The 21,403-nt window shown below is 42.9% G+C and overlaps 1 protein-coding gene across 1 annotated transcript; it reads left to right on the plus strand.

The window, feature by feature from the left end:
- Nucleotides 1-402: 402 nt before the first annotated feature.
- On the plus strand, nt 403-21,159 carry DDX18 (DEAD-box helicase 18). Its single transcript, XM_006275996.4, has 14 exons — nt 403-547; nt 885-1,067; nt 3,758-3,916; nt 5,924-6,059; nt 6,787-6,887; nt 7,000-7,199; nt 7,291-7,405; nt 7,750-7,889; nt 10,045-10,206; nt 11,849-12,001; nt 12,863-12,976; nt 16,444-16,500; nt 18,038-18,215; nt 20,307-21,159. The coding sequence occupies exons 1-14, from the start codon at nt 427-429 to the stop codon at nt 20,450-20,452; spliced, it is 1,965 nt and encodes a 654-aa protein (XP_006276058.1). The 5' UTR covers nt 403-426; the 3' UTR covers nt 20,453-21,159.
- The last annotated feature ends 244 nt before the right edge of the window (nt 21,160-21,403 follow it).

The following is a 21,403-nucleotide window of genomic DNA, read 5'->3' on the forward strand; positions in this document are numbered from 1 at the left end:
CGGACCGTCTCGCCCCTCCGCTCGGGATCAGGCCGGCGGCCAGATTTGGGGCCAGGGAGGACTTTCACCCCCCTGATCCCACTGGCACAGGCTGGGCAGCGGCTGCCCTGCTCTGCCTGGCATCTCTGGAGCACACACCGACCACCTCCCGCAGGGGCTGCCCTGTTTTCCCTGCTCCTGTCTGGCTATTTTAGGAAGCGTTTCCATTGGGGCTGGGCTGGATGGACCCCTCCTCCTGGGATGCAACCACCCTGCTGGGTGCTGGGAGCATCCAGCCTACAAGACCCCGCCCTGCCCTGTCCTGCCCTGCCCTGCAGGGCCGCGCTGCCTCCTCCGCGCCGCTAGGGGCAGCTGCAGTCCCGCGGCTGCGGATGCTTCCGGCTCCACTTCCGCTTCCGGTTCCGTCCCCTCGTGCGTCCGGCAGAGATGGCGGCGGCGATGGCGGCGGGCGGGATGCTGCCCATGCGGCTGCTGCGCAGGAAGATCCAGAAGCGCAACCTCAAGCTGCGGCAGCGAAACCTGAAGCTGCAGGCGGCCCGGCACCTCGGTAGCGGCCGCGGGGGTGGGGGTGGGGAGGCTGAGGCCGGGCGCGGAGGCCAGGCGGGGCCCGGGTGGTTGCATGCGGCCTGCCCGCCCCCACCCTATCTGGTGCTCGGGGCAGCAGAAATTTGGGGAGCTGGAGAGCGGCCGACATGGCCGTGGCTCCTCTTCTCACCACCCAGTTTCCAGCCCTGATTTTTCTGGAAGTCTGAAAATCCCGGTTTTTGTTGGGTTTTCTTTGGGGGGTGGGATTGAAGAAGTTTTTTTGGGGGGGGGTGGTTTTGGGGGTTAGGGTTAGACCCGCTCTTTAGACGCATGTTTGCGTTGCTTTGTTCCTTGGGCAGCGGAGGTGGGCGTCCCAGAGGAAGCGGCGGGCGAGGCCGTTTCGGAGGAAAAGTTAGAGGTGGAAGCGAAGGAGGAAAAGCAGCCGCAGTCGGTGTCCCGCGATGCACAAACGGCAGAGGGGCAGAAGCCCGAGTCAAGGAAGAAAAAGAAGAGGAAACGGCAAATGAACAACTTGGAAAATGGTATGTTTTCTTCTTTTTTTTCTTACGGTTATTTTCTTAGTTGCAGCCTATGCTCATTTAGTGGTGGCCTTAGGGTTGTTGCGGCCCCGGGCAAGAGAGTCATTTGGGGCTCAGGTGGCCGTCCTAGAAAACAGCCTGGTTTTCTGCTACTCTTGTCGTCTTTTGATACGAAACCCCATGCCTTTATGGCCTCTATTTTTCTCTTCAAGAGAAAAACGCAGTTAAGGAACCGGTCAGGACAAAAATAGAGGCTGTGAAGGCGTCCGGTTTCGTGCCAATAGAGGACAGAGGACAACCGGACTGTCCTCTATGATGGCCACCCTAATTGGGGCCCCTTAGAGGCTTAATTTGGAAGAACTATAACGGTTGTATCGTGGATCTTTTTAATATTCTTGGGGGGAATTAGATAAATAGTCGAGTGTTAAAATGCAAATAGAGCCACTGCCTTGCAAAAATTTCACCCCCCTCCAAAAAAAAAAAAAAAGTTGTAAAATGTTAAGGGCCTCTACCTAAAGTGTGGGACTCCTGGTTTGCCCTCCCCTAAGGCCACTGCTGGCTTATTTTTGGACTGTTGCTTTTCCTTCCTCTATCCCAGTGTTTCCCAACCAGTGTGCCTGGGCACTTAAGTGTGCTGTCAGATATGAACAGGTGTGCTGCGTAATTTGGCCATGGGAATGAGCTACTATAAGTATGAAGATAGGGAATGTCTTAACAGGTGTGCCACAGAACATTTTTATTAATGTAAGTGTGCCTTGGGCTCGAAGAGGTTAGGAATTGCTGTATCCATATCCATCTCTCCATCCCCTCCAATAAACTGCTTGTGCATGTAGTCTTTCCATGATTCCTACAACAGTGCGGAGAACTGGAACGATTCATAGAGCAATTCTTATAGGGAGTGCTGAGATTTGACAAGTTTCATCTGAGCTGTGTGCCAGGCCATTCTGTTGTATAGCAAGAGAAGTGGTACATGAATGTTGGAGATGAATTTCTGAATATGTGCTGAGATCCTTTGGTTTGGTGGTTTTATGTAACCAAGTTTTGAAGAGTCAGGCTTGCAGAGAAGCTAAATATAAAATTAGTTTCTGTATGCCCTGGAATGCAGATGCAATTCTGCTAAATCATAGTAGATTTATTGTTGTAGCCTCCCTTGAACATTTAAAATATACTTGGAAAGGACAAGAAAAACTGCTGAGAGATGGGACTACTGATTTTCTTAGCTAGGATCAGAACATAGGAGTTCTTTAATGGCAGTGCTTAGTCCCTGTTCTCAGATCTTAATGAGGCTAGGTAGTAGAGGATTTGGTTCAAATGCACAACACTGAAGTAGCCTGGATAACACTGGTCTCAGACCTAAAAAGTAGCTTTAATTCTTTAAAAAGATAGGCATAATATTCACAGGCCCACATGTCAATGCTGTATAACAGTTGACTTTTGCTGCTGATTTGCTCTGAACTTACAACCTGAGTAATCCTTTCATTTGCACTTCAAGATTCTCTGGTTAATAGAGTTGCAAGGTAGTACTACTCTTAAAAGACTGAGAATTGAACAGAAATATCTCTATCTCAAATCTATATTGTGAGACCTACCACATGAGATTTTTGTAAATCAAATTGGACAAAATTTCTGTAAAAGTACTTGAGAAATTGAACCTTATGGTTTTATAGTTGTTTACATCTTTCCCCACATGAAAACCCTGTAACAGAATTTAATGACTGTTACTTTAGAGTTTTGCGTCTCAGAATTTAATGCATCAAATTACTTTTAATGAAATACAAGATGGCTAAGTGCGGATGTAATAAATTATGTACTCATTTAAGGGAAATAACCCTTAGAATAATCATTATGATACTAACATGTAAATATGATGTATTAATAACAAGTGATTAACATGGTGTTATATAGCTGTTTTTCCTCTAACTGCAAGATCTGTATGCAAAAAAAGATGTGTATGAAAATACCAACCTATTTGGTTCTTTTAAATGCGTTTTGTTTTTAATTTCTTGAAAAGGAGTTTTATATGCTCTCTTAAAAAACTTTAAAAAAAATGGTGTAGAAATAGAACTTTTGTTTCCCATTTGATTTCCACAGTAGTCTGTCTATTGGTATTTTTTTTTATTTAGAAACACCTTTCTTCAACTTTTAATAGCTTATATTGTACTCTATTTGAAGTTAAATGTAGAAATACTATACTATAGACATTGCTTACTGCATTCACTCATTTGCTATTGAAAGGAAGAAACTTAACTTTTAGAGAGAGGTTTTTATCTCTTCTGGTTGGGAATATAAATCTGAATGGAACTAACTATTGGTATCAGCAGTCTGCAGCAGAATGACCACTGCCGTAAATTAATTCCATCTAAGCAAGGAGTTAATTTTAAAGCTTGTCTTCCTGTCCCATCAATAATCTCTGGTTCTGTCTATGCTACAAGTTTAGGCTTGGTATTGCAAAGATTTGTACTGAGGTCTAGGAGAGTCCTCGGATACCTAATTTTAAGTACAGGTATAAGCCTATGGATGGCCAAGGACTAAACCATGTTGGGAAATTCGGAGGCATGGAAACCTTGTAAGAGGGATCTACATATTAAGGAAATGAATTTCACAGCACAAATGTATTTATATTATTTGCATATCTAGTTTTTGAGCACAGTAGACTTGTTCGGTGTATTTATTCTCTTTAAATGATCTTGTAGGCACAGAAAGAAAAAAGATAAAGACTGAAGAACTGCAGTCTGCAGAAGATGAAGAAAACAGTAAAGCTCCTGAAGTAGAAGAAAATGCAGATGCTTCTGGAGAGGAAGACCTGAATGAAGAGGATGCTGAAGTGCCTAGTTTACCTCTTGGTGTAACAGGTAATGTGTGTTCTGTTTTCCATATGTTCGTTACCACTAAATTTAATAAGATGCAAGTTCTGAATTGTTTCCTTAGAGTAACCCAGTTTTTTCAAACTTGACTGTTCAAAGTTAGGTTGCATATAAGCTGTATAGTTCTAGGGTTTTGAAAATGAATGCAGAATATAAAGCTATTTGTAGGGGTGCACTGATAAAAAAATTTTTGGCCGATACTGATAGCCAACTATTAATATTAACCAGCTATATCAGCCAATACCAACCCAATTGCTGATATGCAGCCCGGCAACTTGGAGAGAGCTGTGTCTGGCCAGTAAGTCTGTGGAGGGGAAGGAGAGTTGTGGGGGGCAGATCGGGGCCCTCTTGATGAGGAAGGGAATGGGGTTGGGGCAGCAGCAGGTGCTGCCCAGCTGGGGCAGAGTGGGGCACAGGTTGGAGCCACAGTCAGCTCATCCAGGGGATGCAGGGGGATGGGGCTCCCCACGCTGTGCACACCCTGTGAGAGGTATATGGGGCAGGTAGATTTGTGTGCAGCGTGAGGGCAGGCTGCCTGCTGCGACCTCTTGGCAGGGGTGAGCCTGGGCTGAGGCAGTATTGAGGACAGCGGGGTGGGCAGTGGCAATGCTGGGAGGAGGGTTACAGGGTAGGCTGCAACCACCCCGAAATTTGCCGTAACCCCCCTCCTAGTGCAACTGTCGCCTGCCCTGATCCGACCCAGCTGCACATCCAGTAGAGTCCAGCACAGCCCCTGGCCCCAAGCGTGCAGCGGGTAGCCCGACCTCACCCTGCACACAAATCTGGAGGACACATACCCTCCCCCCCGCCTCCCCTGGGGGTGCACACAGCAGTGGGAGTTGCCCCACTCTCCCGCGGACCTGGACGAGCCATCCACAGCTCTGTCCCATGCCCCACCCAGCCCCAGCTGGACAGCGCCTGCCCCTGCCCCAGCCCTGTTCCCTCTCTCACTGTGGAAACCTCGATCTGCCCCCCCTCCCCATAGGCTTACCAGCCGGATACTACTCTCCAAGCTGCTGGGCTGTACTCCTGACCATGTGCATGCTGCAGCTGTGCACATGCACGCAGCGTTTATCTGTGACGTTATTGGTCATATCCACCAAAAAAAGCTGATTGCCATCAGTGTCAATTTTCCTTTTATCAGTGCTGATACGATATGGACCGATGTATTGGTGCACCTCTAGGTATTTGTAAACTTGCAATTGAAATCTTTAAAAGCTTTTCTTTCACTTGTTGGTGTGTTGTGTATTAGTGCTTCTGGTTCTCTTTTTCGTGTTGCATTAATGAACATATGGGGTGCTAACCCTCATATAAGACAAACTGCTGCAGTAATTGCTGGAGATAAAATAACATGAAACATTTATAAGTGGCCTGGGTTTAGGTTGTAGCCGTGTTGGTCTAAGGATATAGGCAGACAAGGTTCCTTGAATCAAATTCACCCAAGGAACCTTGTCTGCTTATAAGTGGCCTGACTTGTATACTCCAATATTAAGCAACTATTATTCAGCCACTGTTGTTAGTATGTACGTTAAGGGGCTTTGGTTACACCTCCTCATTTCACTCTTGCTCTAAATGGACTGCTAAAAATTACTTAAGAAAACATTTTTAATTATTAAAGGAGAACAGTGCAGCAAAAAGATGGCTGAGTGCATGAGTGCTAAATACAGTGGAAAGAGGTGCATTCATACACGAGTTAAATGGCCAGCCTCATGCAGTAGAAAATGTTGCAACGGGTACACATCAGTATAAAATATTTTGCCAACAATTTAGGGGTTGGTTGTTGGTGTAATTGCATGAACTCGATTTGATTGTTGAACAGTCACTTTAGGTTTTTAGTTCAGTTTTACTTTTACAAGTATCTCTAAAAGCTAAAAATGTAATACCATTGGAGAGGAAATTTTCTGTCTGCTACTTTGATTCTGAGCTAGGTAATTTTAGTCATGTACACGGAGGATGGGCAGGTGTTGTGAGGAAATGAAAGGTGCTTTTTTTCAGGTGCTTTTGAAGACACTTCGTTTGCTTCACTTGCTGATCTTGTCAGTGAGAACACACTGAAAGGAATAAATGAAATGGGCTTTACGCACATGACAGAAATTCAGCATAAGAGTATTAAACCCCTTTTGGAAGGCAGGTAAGAAGTAGAAGTTTAAAAGCCCAGCATATTCACTTAATTTAATTGTAAATGCAGGGGTCTTAAGTCTGGGGATACTGTCTTTCTGCTTTTTATAATAAATATTTATATAATATATGTATTTAAGTAGAACATTTTTTTTTAATTTATTTTACCTTGGTACTCATACATTATATGTGCTTTTTTGTGGTAGCCATTTCTAAAGTGTGTGAATGCTTTCCAGGCATTCAAAAGTAAAAATAGTAGTTTGTTTAATTGCTTTCTTCTAGTCTGTAGGGGAATATGGCTTGTTCAATTGATAGGGGGTTGTTTACTTTTATGAGTCTATGTATTTAGTATGTAAAACACAAAATAATAGCCAGGGAAGTATGCACGGAAACTAGTTGTGGTCTTACAAGTGGAAAGATCTGTTTTCATTCCTACCTGTCACCTGGATGCATTCAGTTATATCTAGCTTTCATGAAACCTGTCTCTTGTTCCTATTAAACATTCCTAATGCAATGTTCAGCATCTCACACAATTTGTCTGGGCTATTTCTATTCTGCCATCTTAAGTCCTCTGCTTATACTGGATGCTTCCAGTTACTGTTCAACTGCTAATACTTCCTATTACGAATTCTCGGAGAGATTTACTAATTACTTTTATAGGAAAAAGAACATTAACATTTAAGTGCTGTTGGCTATATGTAAACTAAAGTATTTCTCTTCTTAACTATGCTCCATTATAGAGATATTTTGGCAGCTGCAAAAACGGGTAGCGGCAAAACACTTGCATTCCTTATTCCTGCAATAGAACTCATCTACAAGTTAAAATTCATGCCTAGGAATGGTAAGGCTCTTCCTTTGCTTCCCAGTTAAATGTCACAGATTTGATGTAGTTCTTGGCCAAGGAGGGGAATAATGGGTCTAACTGGTGCTACATGGGTGATTTCCTTTTCTAGGAACTGGTGCTCTGATTCTTTCACCCACCCGAGAGCTTGCCATGCAGACCTATGGAGTTCTTAAGGAGCTAATGACTCATCATGTTCACACTTATGGGTTGGTGATGGGAGGCAGTAACAGATCAGCTGAGGCACAGAAACTTGCAAATGGGATCAATATTATCGTGGCAACACCAGGGAGACTTCTAGATCACATGCAGGTAGGTAAAATGCCAGGTGGCTTCCTGTGGCTAAAAAAGAACTTATATACGGTTCCACCGGCTGACAACTTTGTGTTTGTTAAATTTATAGAATACCCCAGGCTTTATGTACAAGAACTTACAGTGCTTGGTAATTGATGAAGCAGATCGTATTTTAGAGGTCGGGTTTGAGGAAGAAATGAAACAGATTATAAAACTTCTGCCAAGTAAGTAACATCTGTGTCATTCTTAGAAATCATGACCCTCGTGATTTTGAAAAATAAAGGAGGTATAAAACATTAGCAAGAAAAGGCATAATACTCCTTAAGTTAAGACTTGAAATGATTATTTTCCTTCTGCTCTGTTTTCCTGTAATAGTAGTTACTACTAAGTTCAGCACATGCTAATCATGAAGGACAGGCAGCACCCCAAAAAAAGTAATTCAGTCTATAGAAGTTAAGTTACAATGTTTTTTCACATATAGCACACCCCCAAATATAACACACACCCCCTATTTAGGGAAAGTCCTGAGATGGTACTTGGGCTGATTTTATTTGAATTCTGTTTTCAGAGCGCAGACAGACCATGCTATTTTCTGCTACACAAACCAGAAAGGTTGAAGATCTGGCTAAAATATCTCTGAAAAAGGAGCCTTTATATGTGGGGGTTGATGACAACAAGGAGACAGCAACAGTTGATGGTCTTGAACAGGTAAAGCAGAAATGCTAGTAAATCTAGGTTTGCTTTTTGACATTTATTTCAATGTTTGTTCTTACATGGGTTCTAACGAGCAGTTGTTTAGAATGGCAGGGAGCCTTGGACTTTGGTTGGGTAGCTGACAGCAGATTGATTAACTCAGTCTGCTATTAGCAAGCTATAAGGATTTATCTATGCCTGGAAATATGTCATCTGTGGTGTGTGATCAGCTGTGCCACAGTACATCATGGGACAGCTGATTGCTTCACAGGTGTTGTCAGGTGCTGTGTCCCGACTTGGGGCACATCTACAAGCAAAGGAAACCCTTCTGGGTAGAAATTACCCTCTGTGTCAGAGAGCAAAGCAATCTCACTGCAGGGGATTCCTGCAGATGCATCTGCAAGCATGGAGGGGGAACATCTCATAGGAGGTCGCCTCTCCCTGCTTGCAAGTAGGCCTCCCATGTTGGGGTGCAGATATGCAGGGGATTTCCTTGGCATGTATTTGTAAATGCACAGGGGGATAACTCCCCTCTACACTTACAGACACCCATCAAGGAAATATCTGCTGCGTATCACTCCTGCACTCTGACGCAGGTCATGTGTCTGCAAGCAGGGAATCCGATTTGTAGACACGTACCCTGTAACAGAGCGAAGCCCTGAATTTCCCCACTTTACTGAGATACATTCCCAGAGAGATGCATCTGTGTAAATAGGGAAGGTGAGGCAGGTGCTCCCAAAGCTTGAGGGGCCCAGTCCTACCCAGTTATTCCTGTGGGGTTCAGGACCAGACCCCTCAGGCCAACAGAGCCCCTTCCAGGGGTGGTTGAAGAGCACAGGCAGCTTTGTGCTGCCTGTACTCTCTCACCATAAGCAAACAGACATCAGCCACAATAAAGCAGCATGATTTATCGCTACCTTCTGTCGTGGCCACAGATTTGGGCACTTGTAGTGCTACAGGAGGTAGGGCCATCTGTCTGCTTTCACTTAGTGCTGCCATAAAATGCGGCATCTGTTTCCTCCCTACATGTATTAGATGTTGCAAGATAGATGACATGAAGAGTTTAGCAAATGTAATATTTATTAGTTATGTTTTGAGAATCTGTTCCTGACCACATTGCACATTTAAAGAGAATTTACGTGAAATTAAACCTTTTTTTGTTCGTTTTTGTATTTTTTTAAATCAATTTCAGTGCCGTTGTCATTCTGTGAGATGGTTTTTGGAACTGTTTTATCAACTAGGAATGGTCGTTATTCCCTACATGATATTAATACATAAAAGCCTTTATTACTGCTTCAGACATCCATTTCCTTAATACTTCTACTTTTCTTGAGGTATTTTTAAACAGAAGTCACCTTTGATTTAATGTCAAAGGCTGAGTCAACTAACACTATACTGCACCTTCTAAATCAGTGGTTCTCAACCTTTTTTGTACCAGGACCCATTTGTAAACATCAATGGCCAGTCCTGGCCTAGTACCCTTCTCCTGCCCTGGTGTGGGGCAGGGGATGGTTGTGTGAGGTACAGGGGTGCGCCAAGCAGCCCTTGGCAAGCTGGAACTTTGACAGCCTGCAAGGGAAAATCCACGGTTTCCCACGCTTTTCTCCTTTAAAGAAGAATCCATTTTTTTAAGTCGTTTCCTGACCCTTTCATATATTCTTGCACCCACTTTCGAGCCCTGACCCATGGGTTGAGAAACAGTGCTCTAAATAAAGAGACATAGTAATAGGGAGTTCTGCAGCTGGTAATACGTGAAAGTTGTGGCACAGTTGCAGGCTGTTAGTTATCATCATAGATTTGATCTGAAGTAAAATTTCTGTTGACTGATGCAGTAGCATTTGGAGTTATTGTTTAGTTCTAGCACCTTCAGCAATTAAGAGGTTTGAAACAGCTCGTTTGTGGATTTACCAAGTCAATTAACAGTATTTCCTGACACATTCCTCCTCTTTAGACAGCTTGCCAAAATAAATATTTCAGCTCTCTGAAATTATATGCAGTTTGTTTCCTGGCTAGGGAGGGAGCATACATGTGTAAAACTGTTTTGCTTGATCTGTAGAATCAAGAACTTAAAATGTAAGTTTTTGAAACTCCATTTGTTCTACTAATTTAATTGAGTTATTGGAAGTAAAAGCATGCATGTGTTAAATAACTGAATTTGAATTCTTTCTAGGGCTATGTAGTTTGTCCATCTGAAAAAAGGTTCCTTCTGCTCTTCACATTCCTCAAGAAGAACCGGAAGAAAAAGCTGATGGTATTTTTCTCGTCGTGTATGTCAGTGAAATACCACTATGAACTACTCAACTACATTGATTTGCCTGTCATGGCCATTCATGTAAGTATTTTACTCAATAAATGTTGTGGAAAAACAGTACTGTCTTGTAGGTCACCAGCTCCAATCTCATTGAATCTAATAGTAAATGAAAATTATTACAGGCTAATGGATTGTCTTTGGCCTTAATTATTCCAGTTCATTTCTTAAAAAACAGTTACCTTTATCACAAAACCACTAACACTGCTGGATTTTGTTGCTGTCTTAGGAGAGAAGATTGCAAAGGCTCAGAAGATGAATCTCAGTATATTGACCTTGCCTGGTTTTGAGGGTCCCTTTGCTGCAGATTTTGTGGGAAAAGGAGAAAATCATGGGAATCCATTGCCAAAACCTGAGCTTCCTGAAACGATTTGTTTAATTTAAGGTTAAATGGCTCAGATATGAGTTTAGGATTCTGAGATTCCTGTGCAGAAGTTTATAATCTTCCTACCATCTAAAGTAAATGCCTTGTGTTGGATGCTTACAAAGAATCCTTCATCCAAATCCAGATATTCTTCTTTAATTACTAGCTGAACACTTTTTTTCTCCTATGAAATTAACCTCCCTTATAGAGGGACTCTATTAAAGCTGACTTAGATAGATAGAGAATTCCCATATCTGAGTCCTACATTAACTCTTAAAAACATCACCGTTAGTCTTCCTGCAAACATGTATGGGAAGAAACCATTTTTGTCGGCAAGGTCAAGTTAAATGTTAGAATATGTTGGGGCTTGACTCAATGATCTTACGAGGTCCATTCCAGCCCCAAATGTCTGTGAAATAGCAATGTCAATCAGGCTTTTGTTTCTGGACTTACTGAGTGATTTCCTCACACGGTCTTATTGTGAGGTGAAGGAAATCTTCTTTGCATCCAGGGGAGTTTACTTGGAAATTACTATTGTTTTTAGTTTGAAATTAATCTTTGCTTAATGATCTCACATTTATTAAGCAAATAGTATGTGGGAAGTACTTGAATGCGGTAGAAGCTGCAAAATAGGACAGTCAGTTAATTAGTGGTAGTTAATAATTCTTGTATTATCCCCACATCTTGGATGAAACGTTTCAGCTTGTATTATCCCAAATGCAACCTGAGATAGTAGTGTGAATTAACTGAATATTTGATTTAAGTCACAAATACTTTATGAAATAGCTATAACCGGCCTCAGCTCACTTCATTTTTTTTTCTGTTAATGTTTTTGTGCTACACTCTTAATAGATACGCTGGAGGTGAGGACAGGGGAATAATAAGGCATTTTTCTATCTAGTTTCCTGAGTGTCACTCTTTTTACATCCTGATCCTATAAAAAACCTATTCACATCCTGAACTTCAGGCATGTGAATATTACCATAGACTTTGTATTTCTAGGATTGAGCTTTTTAATGTCCTCAAAAGTAGCATTTATTATAGACCTATGCTGTATGTTAGGCTGTCTTGTTTCTGCCATATGAGCACAACATTGCATTACTGTTCTTAAAAACTGAAATGGATGCTGTGAGAGTCTCTTAGATAGAAAGATGCATCAGGTTATTGTAATTTTTGTTTGTGGTCATGCAGAATGTGAAACCATATTGTACACAGCTGACAGTTCTAAAGGCTGATTTGCAAAATCATTTAATTGCCAATTAAATCTGTGTGTGGCCGTGACATGTTTTTTTATTCCCCTAGGGCAAGCAGAAGCAGACCAAACGTACCACCACATTTTTCCAGTTCTGTAATGCAGACTCTGGAATACTGCTGTGTACTGATGTAGCTGCCAGAGGACTGGATATTCCTGAAGTGGACTGGATTGTCCAATATGATCCTCCAGATGATCCAAAGGTAACTTGTCTCCAAAAAATTCTTTTGCTGTCTCTCTCAGACCCTGTTTGCCAAGGCAGGATGGTTTTACTTAATGACTCCGTAGAAAACTGTAATACACAAGCAGCTGAATTTTCTGCTGTAGTTTCTGGGAGAGAACCCAATTATAAGGTTCATATGGTGGGAGTACGTGTTGTGCTCAGTACTTTAAGCACTTCTAAAAAAGTTTGCATTTCAGTGTGAAAGGCGACTGGCTGTGTTCTGAAGGGGGTTAAAAAGGAAACCCATTAACAATTATTAAAAGCAGTCTTGGGTTGTATACTCACATTTAAATCTAGCAATTTTATTCTCTTCTTAAAGAGGTTCTTTTCACTCTTGTGTGTGTAAGAACAATGGAGGAAACAAGGAAAACTATTAAAAAAATGCTGACAATCATTTAATCTTTCAGTTGCTGAACAAGTGAGTGTTATAGTATCAGTATTCCCAAATATATTTTTACATTGTGTTCCTTTTTACCTTACTTAATCATGCTTTAGATTCGTACCTCTTGGTTTCTGCATCCTACGCTTTCCATGTGGAATTTGCAGCGTTATGGAGGATAAACACCATAGCCGAGTCACTGTAAACAGCTTTTTATTGGGCTATTCGCATGATTCAAAGGCAGATCAAATTGACACAGGAACTTGAATTTTGAGGCACAGATTTTTTTTTTTTCAGGGAGTTGAATATCAAATTTGACCATACTATGTGCATTCATAGTAACATATTATTCAGAAAGCAACAATGTATATTAAAGAAAATACTTAGAATATGAGAGTGTAAAAATTTAATAATTTCTATTACACTTTATTTACTTTTCTTTATTTAAAAAAAAAAAAAAAGGAATACATTCATCGTGTTGGTAGAACTGCCAGAGGTATCGATGGCCGTGGACATGCGCTGCTCATTTTACGACCAGAAGAACTGGGTTTTCTTCGTTACCTAAGGCAAGCCAAGGTAAACTTACGTGCCACATTTTTACTATGCTATTAGATATATGAAGTAGAATCTGTAATGATTTATCAGATGTTTCAATATTTGAATAAAGGCCATTTAATTGCCTAAAAAATGTTTAACTGAATCATGTAATGGAAGCATGAGGTTTCTCCTGCAATGGAAACTGTGCATAGTCATTGAAACTTAAAAGCCTAACTAGAATTGTTTTATAGTGCAGCCTGAACATGCTCTGAGAGGGGAAAAACTGCTTCTGTAAGCCCTCCAGCAGAGCCCAATAAGTAAGTGCATGGCCCTCCAGTAGAAACAAAGTCAAAACCTACTAGTTCTTAGCTGTATTTTAAAGTCTGTTCTAAGAAATGTCGGTTACAAAAGCAAAAAATATTCCCATTTGTTCTTTCAGGTGAAAGTCACTGCTCCTTTCTATTACCATAAATGGGAAGGGTTGCTTTTCTCATTTAAGAGACATTAGAAACGGTGTCTACGTTACAGGCAACCCGCACTTAGTGCTTTTAATTGGTTCCAGAAAAACAGAGCGTTAAGCAGAACCATGCTAAGTGAAACCCATTTCCCCATAGGAATGAATGTAAATAGAAATACTGCCACCTCTCCAGCTGCACATGCCAGCCTGGACCTGTGCTTCTGCTGCCCCAGCCTGGCACCGATGCAGGCCCTGCGCTCATGCTAAGCCCCCCCACTCGCTGCTTGTCACCACCGGTGCCTCTCCCTGGCCGCTGGCCAGTCCAGCGCTATGTGCCAGTCTGGGCACCAGCACTCCTGCCGCCCTGTACTGGGTGCAGGCCCCTGCCAGCATGGCCCTAGGCACTGGCACTCCTGCTGCCCTGCCCTGGGTGCAAGCCCCTGCTGGCCCTGGCCCCAGGTGTGGGCCCTGCACTCACTGCCACTTCTCCCCAGCCCCCTGCACTCACACCTGCCCCCGCACTCGCTGCCGCCGCCACAGTGCCTTCTCCCCGCCTGCTCACCGTGCCTTCTTGCTGATTCCATTGAGCGCTATAGTGAATCTGGCTAAGCGCTTAGTGAAATCAGGTATCCATTTTAAATGAGCACTATAATGAGGACCTAGTCAGGGAACTCTGGTGGGGCTGGACATGTTCATATCAGCAGGTCCAGATGATCTCCGCCCCAGGTTGCTGAGGGAATTGGCAGAGGTCATTGCGGGACCTATGGCATGGCTTTACGAGCACTCATGGTGCTCTGGTGAGGTGCCAGAGGACTGGGAAAGTGCCAATGTAGTCCCCATTTTCAAAAAAGGAAGGAAAGGAGGACCCAGGAAACTATAGGCCCGTTAGTCTTACGTCGGTCCTGGGGAAGCTCTTTGAGAAAATTATCCAGGTGCACATCTGTGAGGGGCCAGCAGGGGAGATTATGCTTAGGGGCAACCAACATGGGTTCTTTAGGGGCAGGTCCTGTCAGACCAACCTGGTTGCCTTCTACGACCAGGTCACAAAATCCTTAGATGCAGGTGTCATGGTAGACGTAGTCTTTCTGGACTTTAGGAAGGTCTTCGACACTGTTTCTCACCCCATCCTCATTAAAAAATTAGGCGACTGTGGCGTCGATGCCTACACGGTCAGATGGGTCACAGATTGGCTGGAGGGCCGCACCCAGAGAGGTGGTGGACGGGTCATTTTCGATCTGGAGGGATGTGGACAGTGGAGTCCCCCAGGGCTCAGTCCTCGGGCCCGCACTGTTCAACATCTTCATCAGCGACTTGGAAGAGGGGGTGAAAAGCACCTTGTTCAAATTTGAGGATGACACTAAGGTGTGGGGAGACCTGGGCATGCTAGAAGGGAGGGACAGGTTGCAATTAGATCTGGACAGGTTACAGCGCTGGGCAGATGAGAACAGGATGGGATTCAATACTGACAGATGCAGGGTAATGCACCTAGGGAGGAAGAACCAGCAGCATACCTATAGACTGGGGAACTCCCTTCTCGTCAGCACAGAGGCAGAAAAGGATCTTGGAGTCATTGATTCCAAGATGAACATGGGCCGCCAATGTGGGGACGCAGTCAGTAAGGCTAACTGCACCTTGTCATACATCCACAGACGTATCACAGGCAGGTCCAAAGAGGTGATCCTCCCCCTCTATGCGACACTGGTCAGGCTGCAGTTGGAGTACTGCGTCCAGTTCTGGGCACCGCACTTCAGAAGTGAAGTGGCCAGCATTGAGAGGGTCCAGAGGAAGGCCACTTGCATGGTTAGAGGGCAGGAGAGTCAACAAGACCTGAACCTGTTCTTCTCCATCAATTTCTCCGGCTGGAGGGGATCTGGTGGCTGTCTATAAACTTACCAAGGGGGACCAGCAGGGACTGGGAGAGTCCCTGTTCCCCCGAGCACTACCAGGAGTAACTAGGAACAACGGCCACAAGTTGACTGAGAGTAGGTTCAGGCTGGACATCAGGAGGCACTACTTCACTATCAGGGCAGCTAGGATCTGGAACCAACTTCCAAGGGAAGTGGTGCTCGTTCCTACCCTGGGGGTCTTCAAGAGGCAGCTAGATAAATCACCTAGCCAGGGTCATTTGACCCCAGCATCCTTTCCTGCCCATGGCAGGGGGTCGGACTTGATGATCTGCTCAGGTCCCTTCTAACCCTACCAGCTATGAAACTGAAATAGTGCTAACCAAAACCACATTAAACAGGGGTTGCCTGTAATGTCTTACTCTGGTTAAATGCCTGATGCCCAGTCTTTATTCATATAGAAAAGGGCCATTGTATTTTGGCTTTATAGTTCACTTTCTCCATCATTTACAAGTTCAGAATTCTGCACATTTACGTGGAAAATATGCTGATTTCACTTGGGTAATAAAATGTTTTGTTAGGGGAAAGGCTTGCAGAAACACTCTGGAAATTTTAGAGTGGTAGCATTTTAAATAATACTTGAATGTCATATAGAAGGCAAGTGATTCTTAACTAGCCTTCTTTAGGGTTTGTTTTCATTATGCAATTCTGCCATTTTTATACTGGTATGGTTGTAAGTGGCTAAACTCTCTGTTGTGGATGCAGTTAACCTGTTCTTAAAATGTGTGTACACCGGTACAGGTTGACGGTCTGTTGTGCTAGCATGGTTAAAGCGTGCCTGGCTCTGTAGACAGTAGTACACATGGGAGTGGTTAGCATCAGATCAGATTGCCTTAGACTCTCCGAGGTGATCAGGTGCCAGTTCACAGGTGGATTTGGCATGAGTTCATGGTGAAGCTCAAATTCTCCTTAAGTACTTTGCTACTGTGCCCTCATACCAGCGTAACACATTTCTAGCCCTTTGTGAGGGCTTTTGATAAAGGAAGATCCCATCTCTGTCAGACAGGTTATGCTGCTATAATTTTTTCGCGTAAACCAGGCTTTGTTGTCCATCTGATGCAATCTGTATCTCTTACTTAAACCTTATATAATGCTGAGTAAAAAAAAATACTTTGTTTAGCTAATTTCATACTTTTTCTTTTTAGGTACCATTGAGTGAATTTGAATTTTCCTGGTCCAAAATTTCAGACATCCAGTCTCAGGTATATTTCATACATCTCTGAATTCCTGTAGGAAAATAATTTCAGTAAAGGGTATTATATTGCTACAAGGTAAAGGAGGCTTTGAAATGACTGCATGACTTGTATAGGAAACTTTCATATTTGCCATGTGTTCGGCCTTCCCGTCATTTCACCTTCCTATGACTTCATAATGACACAGTGTTTAATTTTAATGATGCATTAATTATGACATTCTGCTCTCCTTGTATACCTTGTACGCTGTTAAATTCAGTGAGAATTAATTTGTCTGTTTTAGAAATAGGTTCTTCCCTTTTATAAAATTTAATCTTGATATTGTTATCTAGTGTATTCTCTGTCTCCCCGGTTGCGAATTAATGATTGCAGGTGAAGTGTTTGTGCTGAGCATAGTAAATATAAGTTTGTGCTAACCTCTACTTTAGCTTTTCTAATTATCAGTAAACCTTATTTTAAAAAATCTCTATACTTCAGAAGGAACAGGGAAGTCTAGCACCGTCATTTGTGAATTCTGTTATGTATAGCAGAAATCTTTTTAACTAGTCTGATTTATGTATCAGTACCATAAAGCAGCAGCCAGATTTTTCTTAACCTTTCTCATTTGATTTGAAATCCTGACCCAGCAAAGTGTAATGTGTTTTCTTTCTTTTCTTTAACCTGGATGGCCAGCTGGTTTGGTAGTTCAGTTTGTGTTCTGGTTAAGCTAAATTAAATTTCAGAAAAGTAGTGCCTTTGTTTTCATAAGGATCAGTCATTTTTACTATAAATGGGAAAAACCTAATATGGCAGCATGTTTGGAACTTGGCATTTTTCTAGAATTATGCAGTCTCTTTCAAATTTTTTATGGTTATTAAGTATGAATCATTCCTTTTGTCGAAGGTCTGTAAAGTTGCTAAATAGCTTATATTTGAAAAATTCAGCACCATTAGGGTTGTGTATGTTTAAATCCTACTTAAGTAAAGGCTCTTGCAGCCGCTGCAGAGGGAGTTACCCATTGTTAAGAATAATTTGAAAGTAGTGAATAATATTTTTAATATGGTGAACTAATGCATGTTAAAGGTCAAAGCACACATGTTTAAACCCAGTGTTTAGCACAGTAGGGATTTTGACCTCTTGGCAGTTGTGATTAATAAAATCCTCCGATTTAAAGAGAAAATTTAGGTGTGCGCTGCGTTAAAAATAACTATTGCTTGCTTTTAGTATTTTGAAGCTTAGCAATATACAAATGTCTCTAGGCTAATTTTTAATTTGTCAGACAACTCTCAATTTCAGTTGTATCTACTTTAAAAATAAAAATAATCTAAAAAGACTATATTAAAATAATGTAATTCATTATTTTTGTAACACTTGTCGAGATACTGAAGCAATGTAAATCTGTTTTATTTTTTTCTCTCTGCTCAACACTGAGATTGCAAAATGCTCATAAACATAAGGGCTATTTTACTGAAATATATGTCCTCATTGCAACTTAAATTCAGATAACTTGATTTGTTGTGAACCTACTGTAACCATAATTGGATACATTATTTCTCCCCCCCTCCAGCTGGAGAAATTGATTGAGAAGAACTACTTTCTTCACAAGTCAGCCCAGGAAGCATACAAAGCATACATTAGAGCTTATGACTCCCATTCCCTGAAGCATATCTACAATGTCAATAACTTGGATCTACCCAAAGTTTGCCTTTCTTTTGGCTTCAAAGTCCCTCCGTTTGTTGATCTCCGTATCCTTCTGTTGTTCTGCTTAAAATTGCCAACGTACTTTCTGGAGGAATGTAGTAGGTACAAGCCCATAATTTTGCTGTTAATCATTTAAACATGTCAACAAGTTCAAAGAGAGTGGTTTTATCAAAACTTACCCAGCAGTTTGGCTAGTTTTAATATTTGTCCACAGATACAAATATAATAGCATTTTTATTTTTGCATATTTTGTGCATCTGGGAATGCTGTATGCATGTGTTGGGACATGTCTTCCCTGCTCTTACCTGCATTCACAAAGAAGGACACCGTAGTCCATGTGCCAAGTTTGGGACATAAGATGGTACAGCCATCTTAGACTGCCGCTAGGCACCCCCTAAAGGCAACTCTTAGGCCCCCTGTCCTGGGCATGGCACAAAAGTGGGATAGACAAACACTTAGAGTCTCTTCTTCCCCACCCCCCACTCCCCCAGCATGATTTGTACAATAAGGTGGTATATACTAGGGCTGTGCAAATTCGATTAGGAGGAGATTTGGCCCGATTCAGTTGCTGAATCTCCGAATTCGATCAGGAGACCAATTAAAAGGTCCGAATCGATTCAGGCAAGGTTCGGCGCCAATTCGGAGATTCGGCCATAGACTACACAGGCAGCAGTCCTCACCACACTGGACACAGCTGCTTCCAGCTGGTAAATCTGTGGTGGGAAGGTGGTGCAGATTAACACCCCCACAAGGAGGGAGGGACAGGCTGGGGCTGGGACAAGCTTCCCACCTCTTGGCCCCGGCCCAGCCTCAGTCCCGCACTGCCTGGGAGGGGCCTAGAGCTCGAGTGGGACCACCCTCAGCAGAGCTGCCAGGCCAGAAGGGATGGAGCCCCCAGGACACCTATGCCCACCCTACCCCAGGAAGAGTCTGGTGGCTCCTCCAGAGCCGTGGCGCCAGGGAGCCAATCTTTGCATGGGGCAAGGGCAGACTACAGTTGCTTTCTGCTTGCTCCCTTCCTCCGCCCTTCACTGCAGCCTTCAAAAGTGGTGTGGCACCACATGCGTCCTGCCACTGAGCAGGCTGGGCAGCGAGGCACATGGCACTGCTTTCAAAGGCTACAACCAGGCACGGAGGTGGGGAGCAGGCAGAGCGCAGCTACAGCCCACCCTTGCCCTGTGCAAAGATGGGGGCCATGGCCCCCCACCCTCTTGGCTACCCTATGCCGTAGCTCTGGAGGAATCACAGAGACTGATTTTCCCACGTCATGCCCGGGGCCCCGTTCACCATGAATAGGGCCCTGGCTAGGCCAGCTCATGGGTCAATCAGAGCCCAGCGGCTCGTCCAGGGGCATAGCGTGGGGGAGCCGGAAGGAAGGGAAATAAATGTGCCCCCCTTCCCTGGCTCCCCCGCATTGTGCACAGCCGCAGGGGCTGCCCACCCTGGATGAGCCACTGGGCTCCCACTGCCGCACATGAATGGGGCTCTGGCCGGGCCGGGTCATGGAGCAATACCCACAGTGCAGCAGGGAGTGGGGCAGGGGTGAATGATATGCCCCTGCCACAAATCTGCTCCCTTCTGCACTGTGGGGTCTCGATATGCAGTCAAAAGAAACTTACCGGTGTGCTGTGCTGTGCTGGGCCGGCTGTGATCCTGGCGCATCCCTCTCCCCTGCTGCAGCAGCCTGTGGCTAGGCTCCCCTGGTGTCAGCGACTCAAATCACCGAATTAAATCACCATCCCTCCAAATCGGCTGAATCTGAAGCGAATACTGGACACTTTGCACAGGCCCAGTATATACATAAATGTAATAGTGGTTGAATATTATCTTGCTGGGGAGAGAAAGTATTAGGACTGTCTCAAGGAAAGAGTTGATTCCCAAAATAGCTTTACTTTGGTCCTAGTTAAATGAAATCAAATTAAGACTGGAAAGAAAGAATAGTAGACAACATTAAATGGAATAATGGGAGCTAGTTAAGTTTTAAGAGATTTCCTCCAGGTTTGCAGCAAGTACGCTTTATTTTGTAAAATACCATCCATGTTGTAGAAAAATGTTCCTTTGAATAGTGTTGAAATATGCAGCATGCAACTTGTTTTAAAATATGTTGTCAACCTTCCTTAACCAAAATCTTCCAGACGTGAACAGCAGCCAAGGCAAAAGATTGCAAAAAAGAGGCGGAGGTGGAGGATTTGGTTACCAGACACCCAAAAACGTTCACAAAGCGAAAATCTTCAAACACGTTAACAAGAAGACACCAGAGAGACGGCAATTTTGTCGTTGAACCTATCACTATCCAAACGACTTCTGTCACTGGAAAAGACTCTCCTCTTTTAAACAATCTAGCAGATGTTTCTTCTATGTGCGTCAGCTGTGGTGTTGAAAATTTGATGATGTTGAGTTCGATTTCTGAGTAGATTTTTAGCTCTTCTCTCACCTAAAAAGTTCCTGCAAAATAAGCGAGACACAGCTAGGTGGCTTTGTCAACATTCATTCCAAAGCTGGTAGTTGGATATAACCATTTTCACTATGAAACAGTGAAACAAAAGTTGTTCTTGAAAATTGTGCGTTTTTTCTAGTTTCCCCCACCCCCACAAATAGGAAAATCTCATTTATCTTCTCTCACTTTGAAAACACCTCTTAAAGGCTGGGGCGACTCATTGCTCTCCAGTTTTGAATACAGAGCGGGTATTTTGCATAGTAGGAGTCCTTTCGTCTTCAGAAATTAAAGAGGCTGGTAAGTCATTGGGATCTTTACAGTATAAAAACCGTTGTTTCTCTCAGTGGAATCACTTGTACAAAACTCACTGCCTTTCTCATTAAATATCCAGAAGAAAGTAGCAGATCTTTGAAAAACACAATTTCTATGAGTCTAAAACTGAAGCGTTAACCCAAAATTAGTTTAAAACCATCAAGGATAGTGCATTGATCTGTTTATCAAATAATACAAGTTGTCAAGTGTACAAAATAAAAAGTAATTGTATATTTTTATGCAGTGTGCTTCACCTTTTTTTATATTGTGCTAATATGTTTATATTCCAGAAGAACAGTCTATTTTACTTGATTGTTTTTGACATTTCAACCTAAATTTAAACATACATCCCATATAATTCCTGAAGTGTATATAGTCTTTAAGATTCTGCAAATGAAAGGATACGCACTAGTTAAGTTTCTTTAATTTGAAGTATTTGTCCTGGCAAATGTTTTTAGTCTGCTTTAAGTTTTAAGTGAATGT

This window comes from Alligator mississippiensis, chromosome 4, assembly GCF_030867095.1.
Source record: "Alligator mississippiensis isolate rAllMis1 chromosome 4, rAllMis1, whole genome shotgun sequence".
NCBI classification, from domain to species: domain Eukaryota; kingdom Metazoa; phylum Chordata; order Crocodylia; family Alligatoridae; genus Alligator; species Alligator mississippiensis.

Excerpts from the sequence above, each read along its gene's own strand:
- DDX18 (XM_006275996.4), top strand. The coding sequence starts at position 427 with ATGGCGGCGGCGATGGCGGCGGGCGGGATGCTGCCCATGCGGCTGCTG. Across the intron at positions 1,068-3,757 it reads AATGAACAACTTGGAAAATG|GCACAGAAAGAAAAAAGATA; the intron begins GTATGTTTTCTT and ends ATGATCTTGTAG. Across the intron at positions 7,890-10,044 it reads CAGTTGATGGTCTTGAACAG|GGCTATGTAGTTTGTCCATC; the intron begins GTAAAGCAGAAA and ends AATTCTTTCTAG.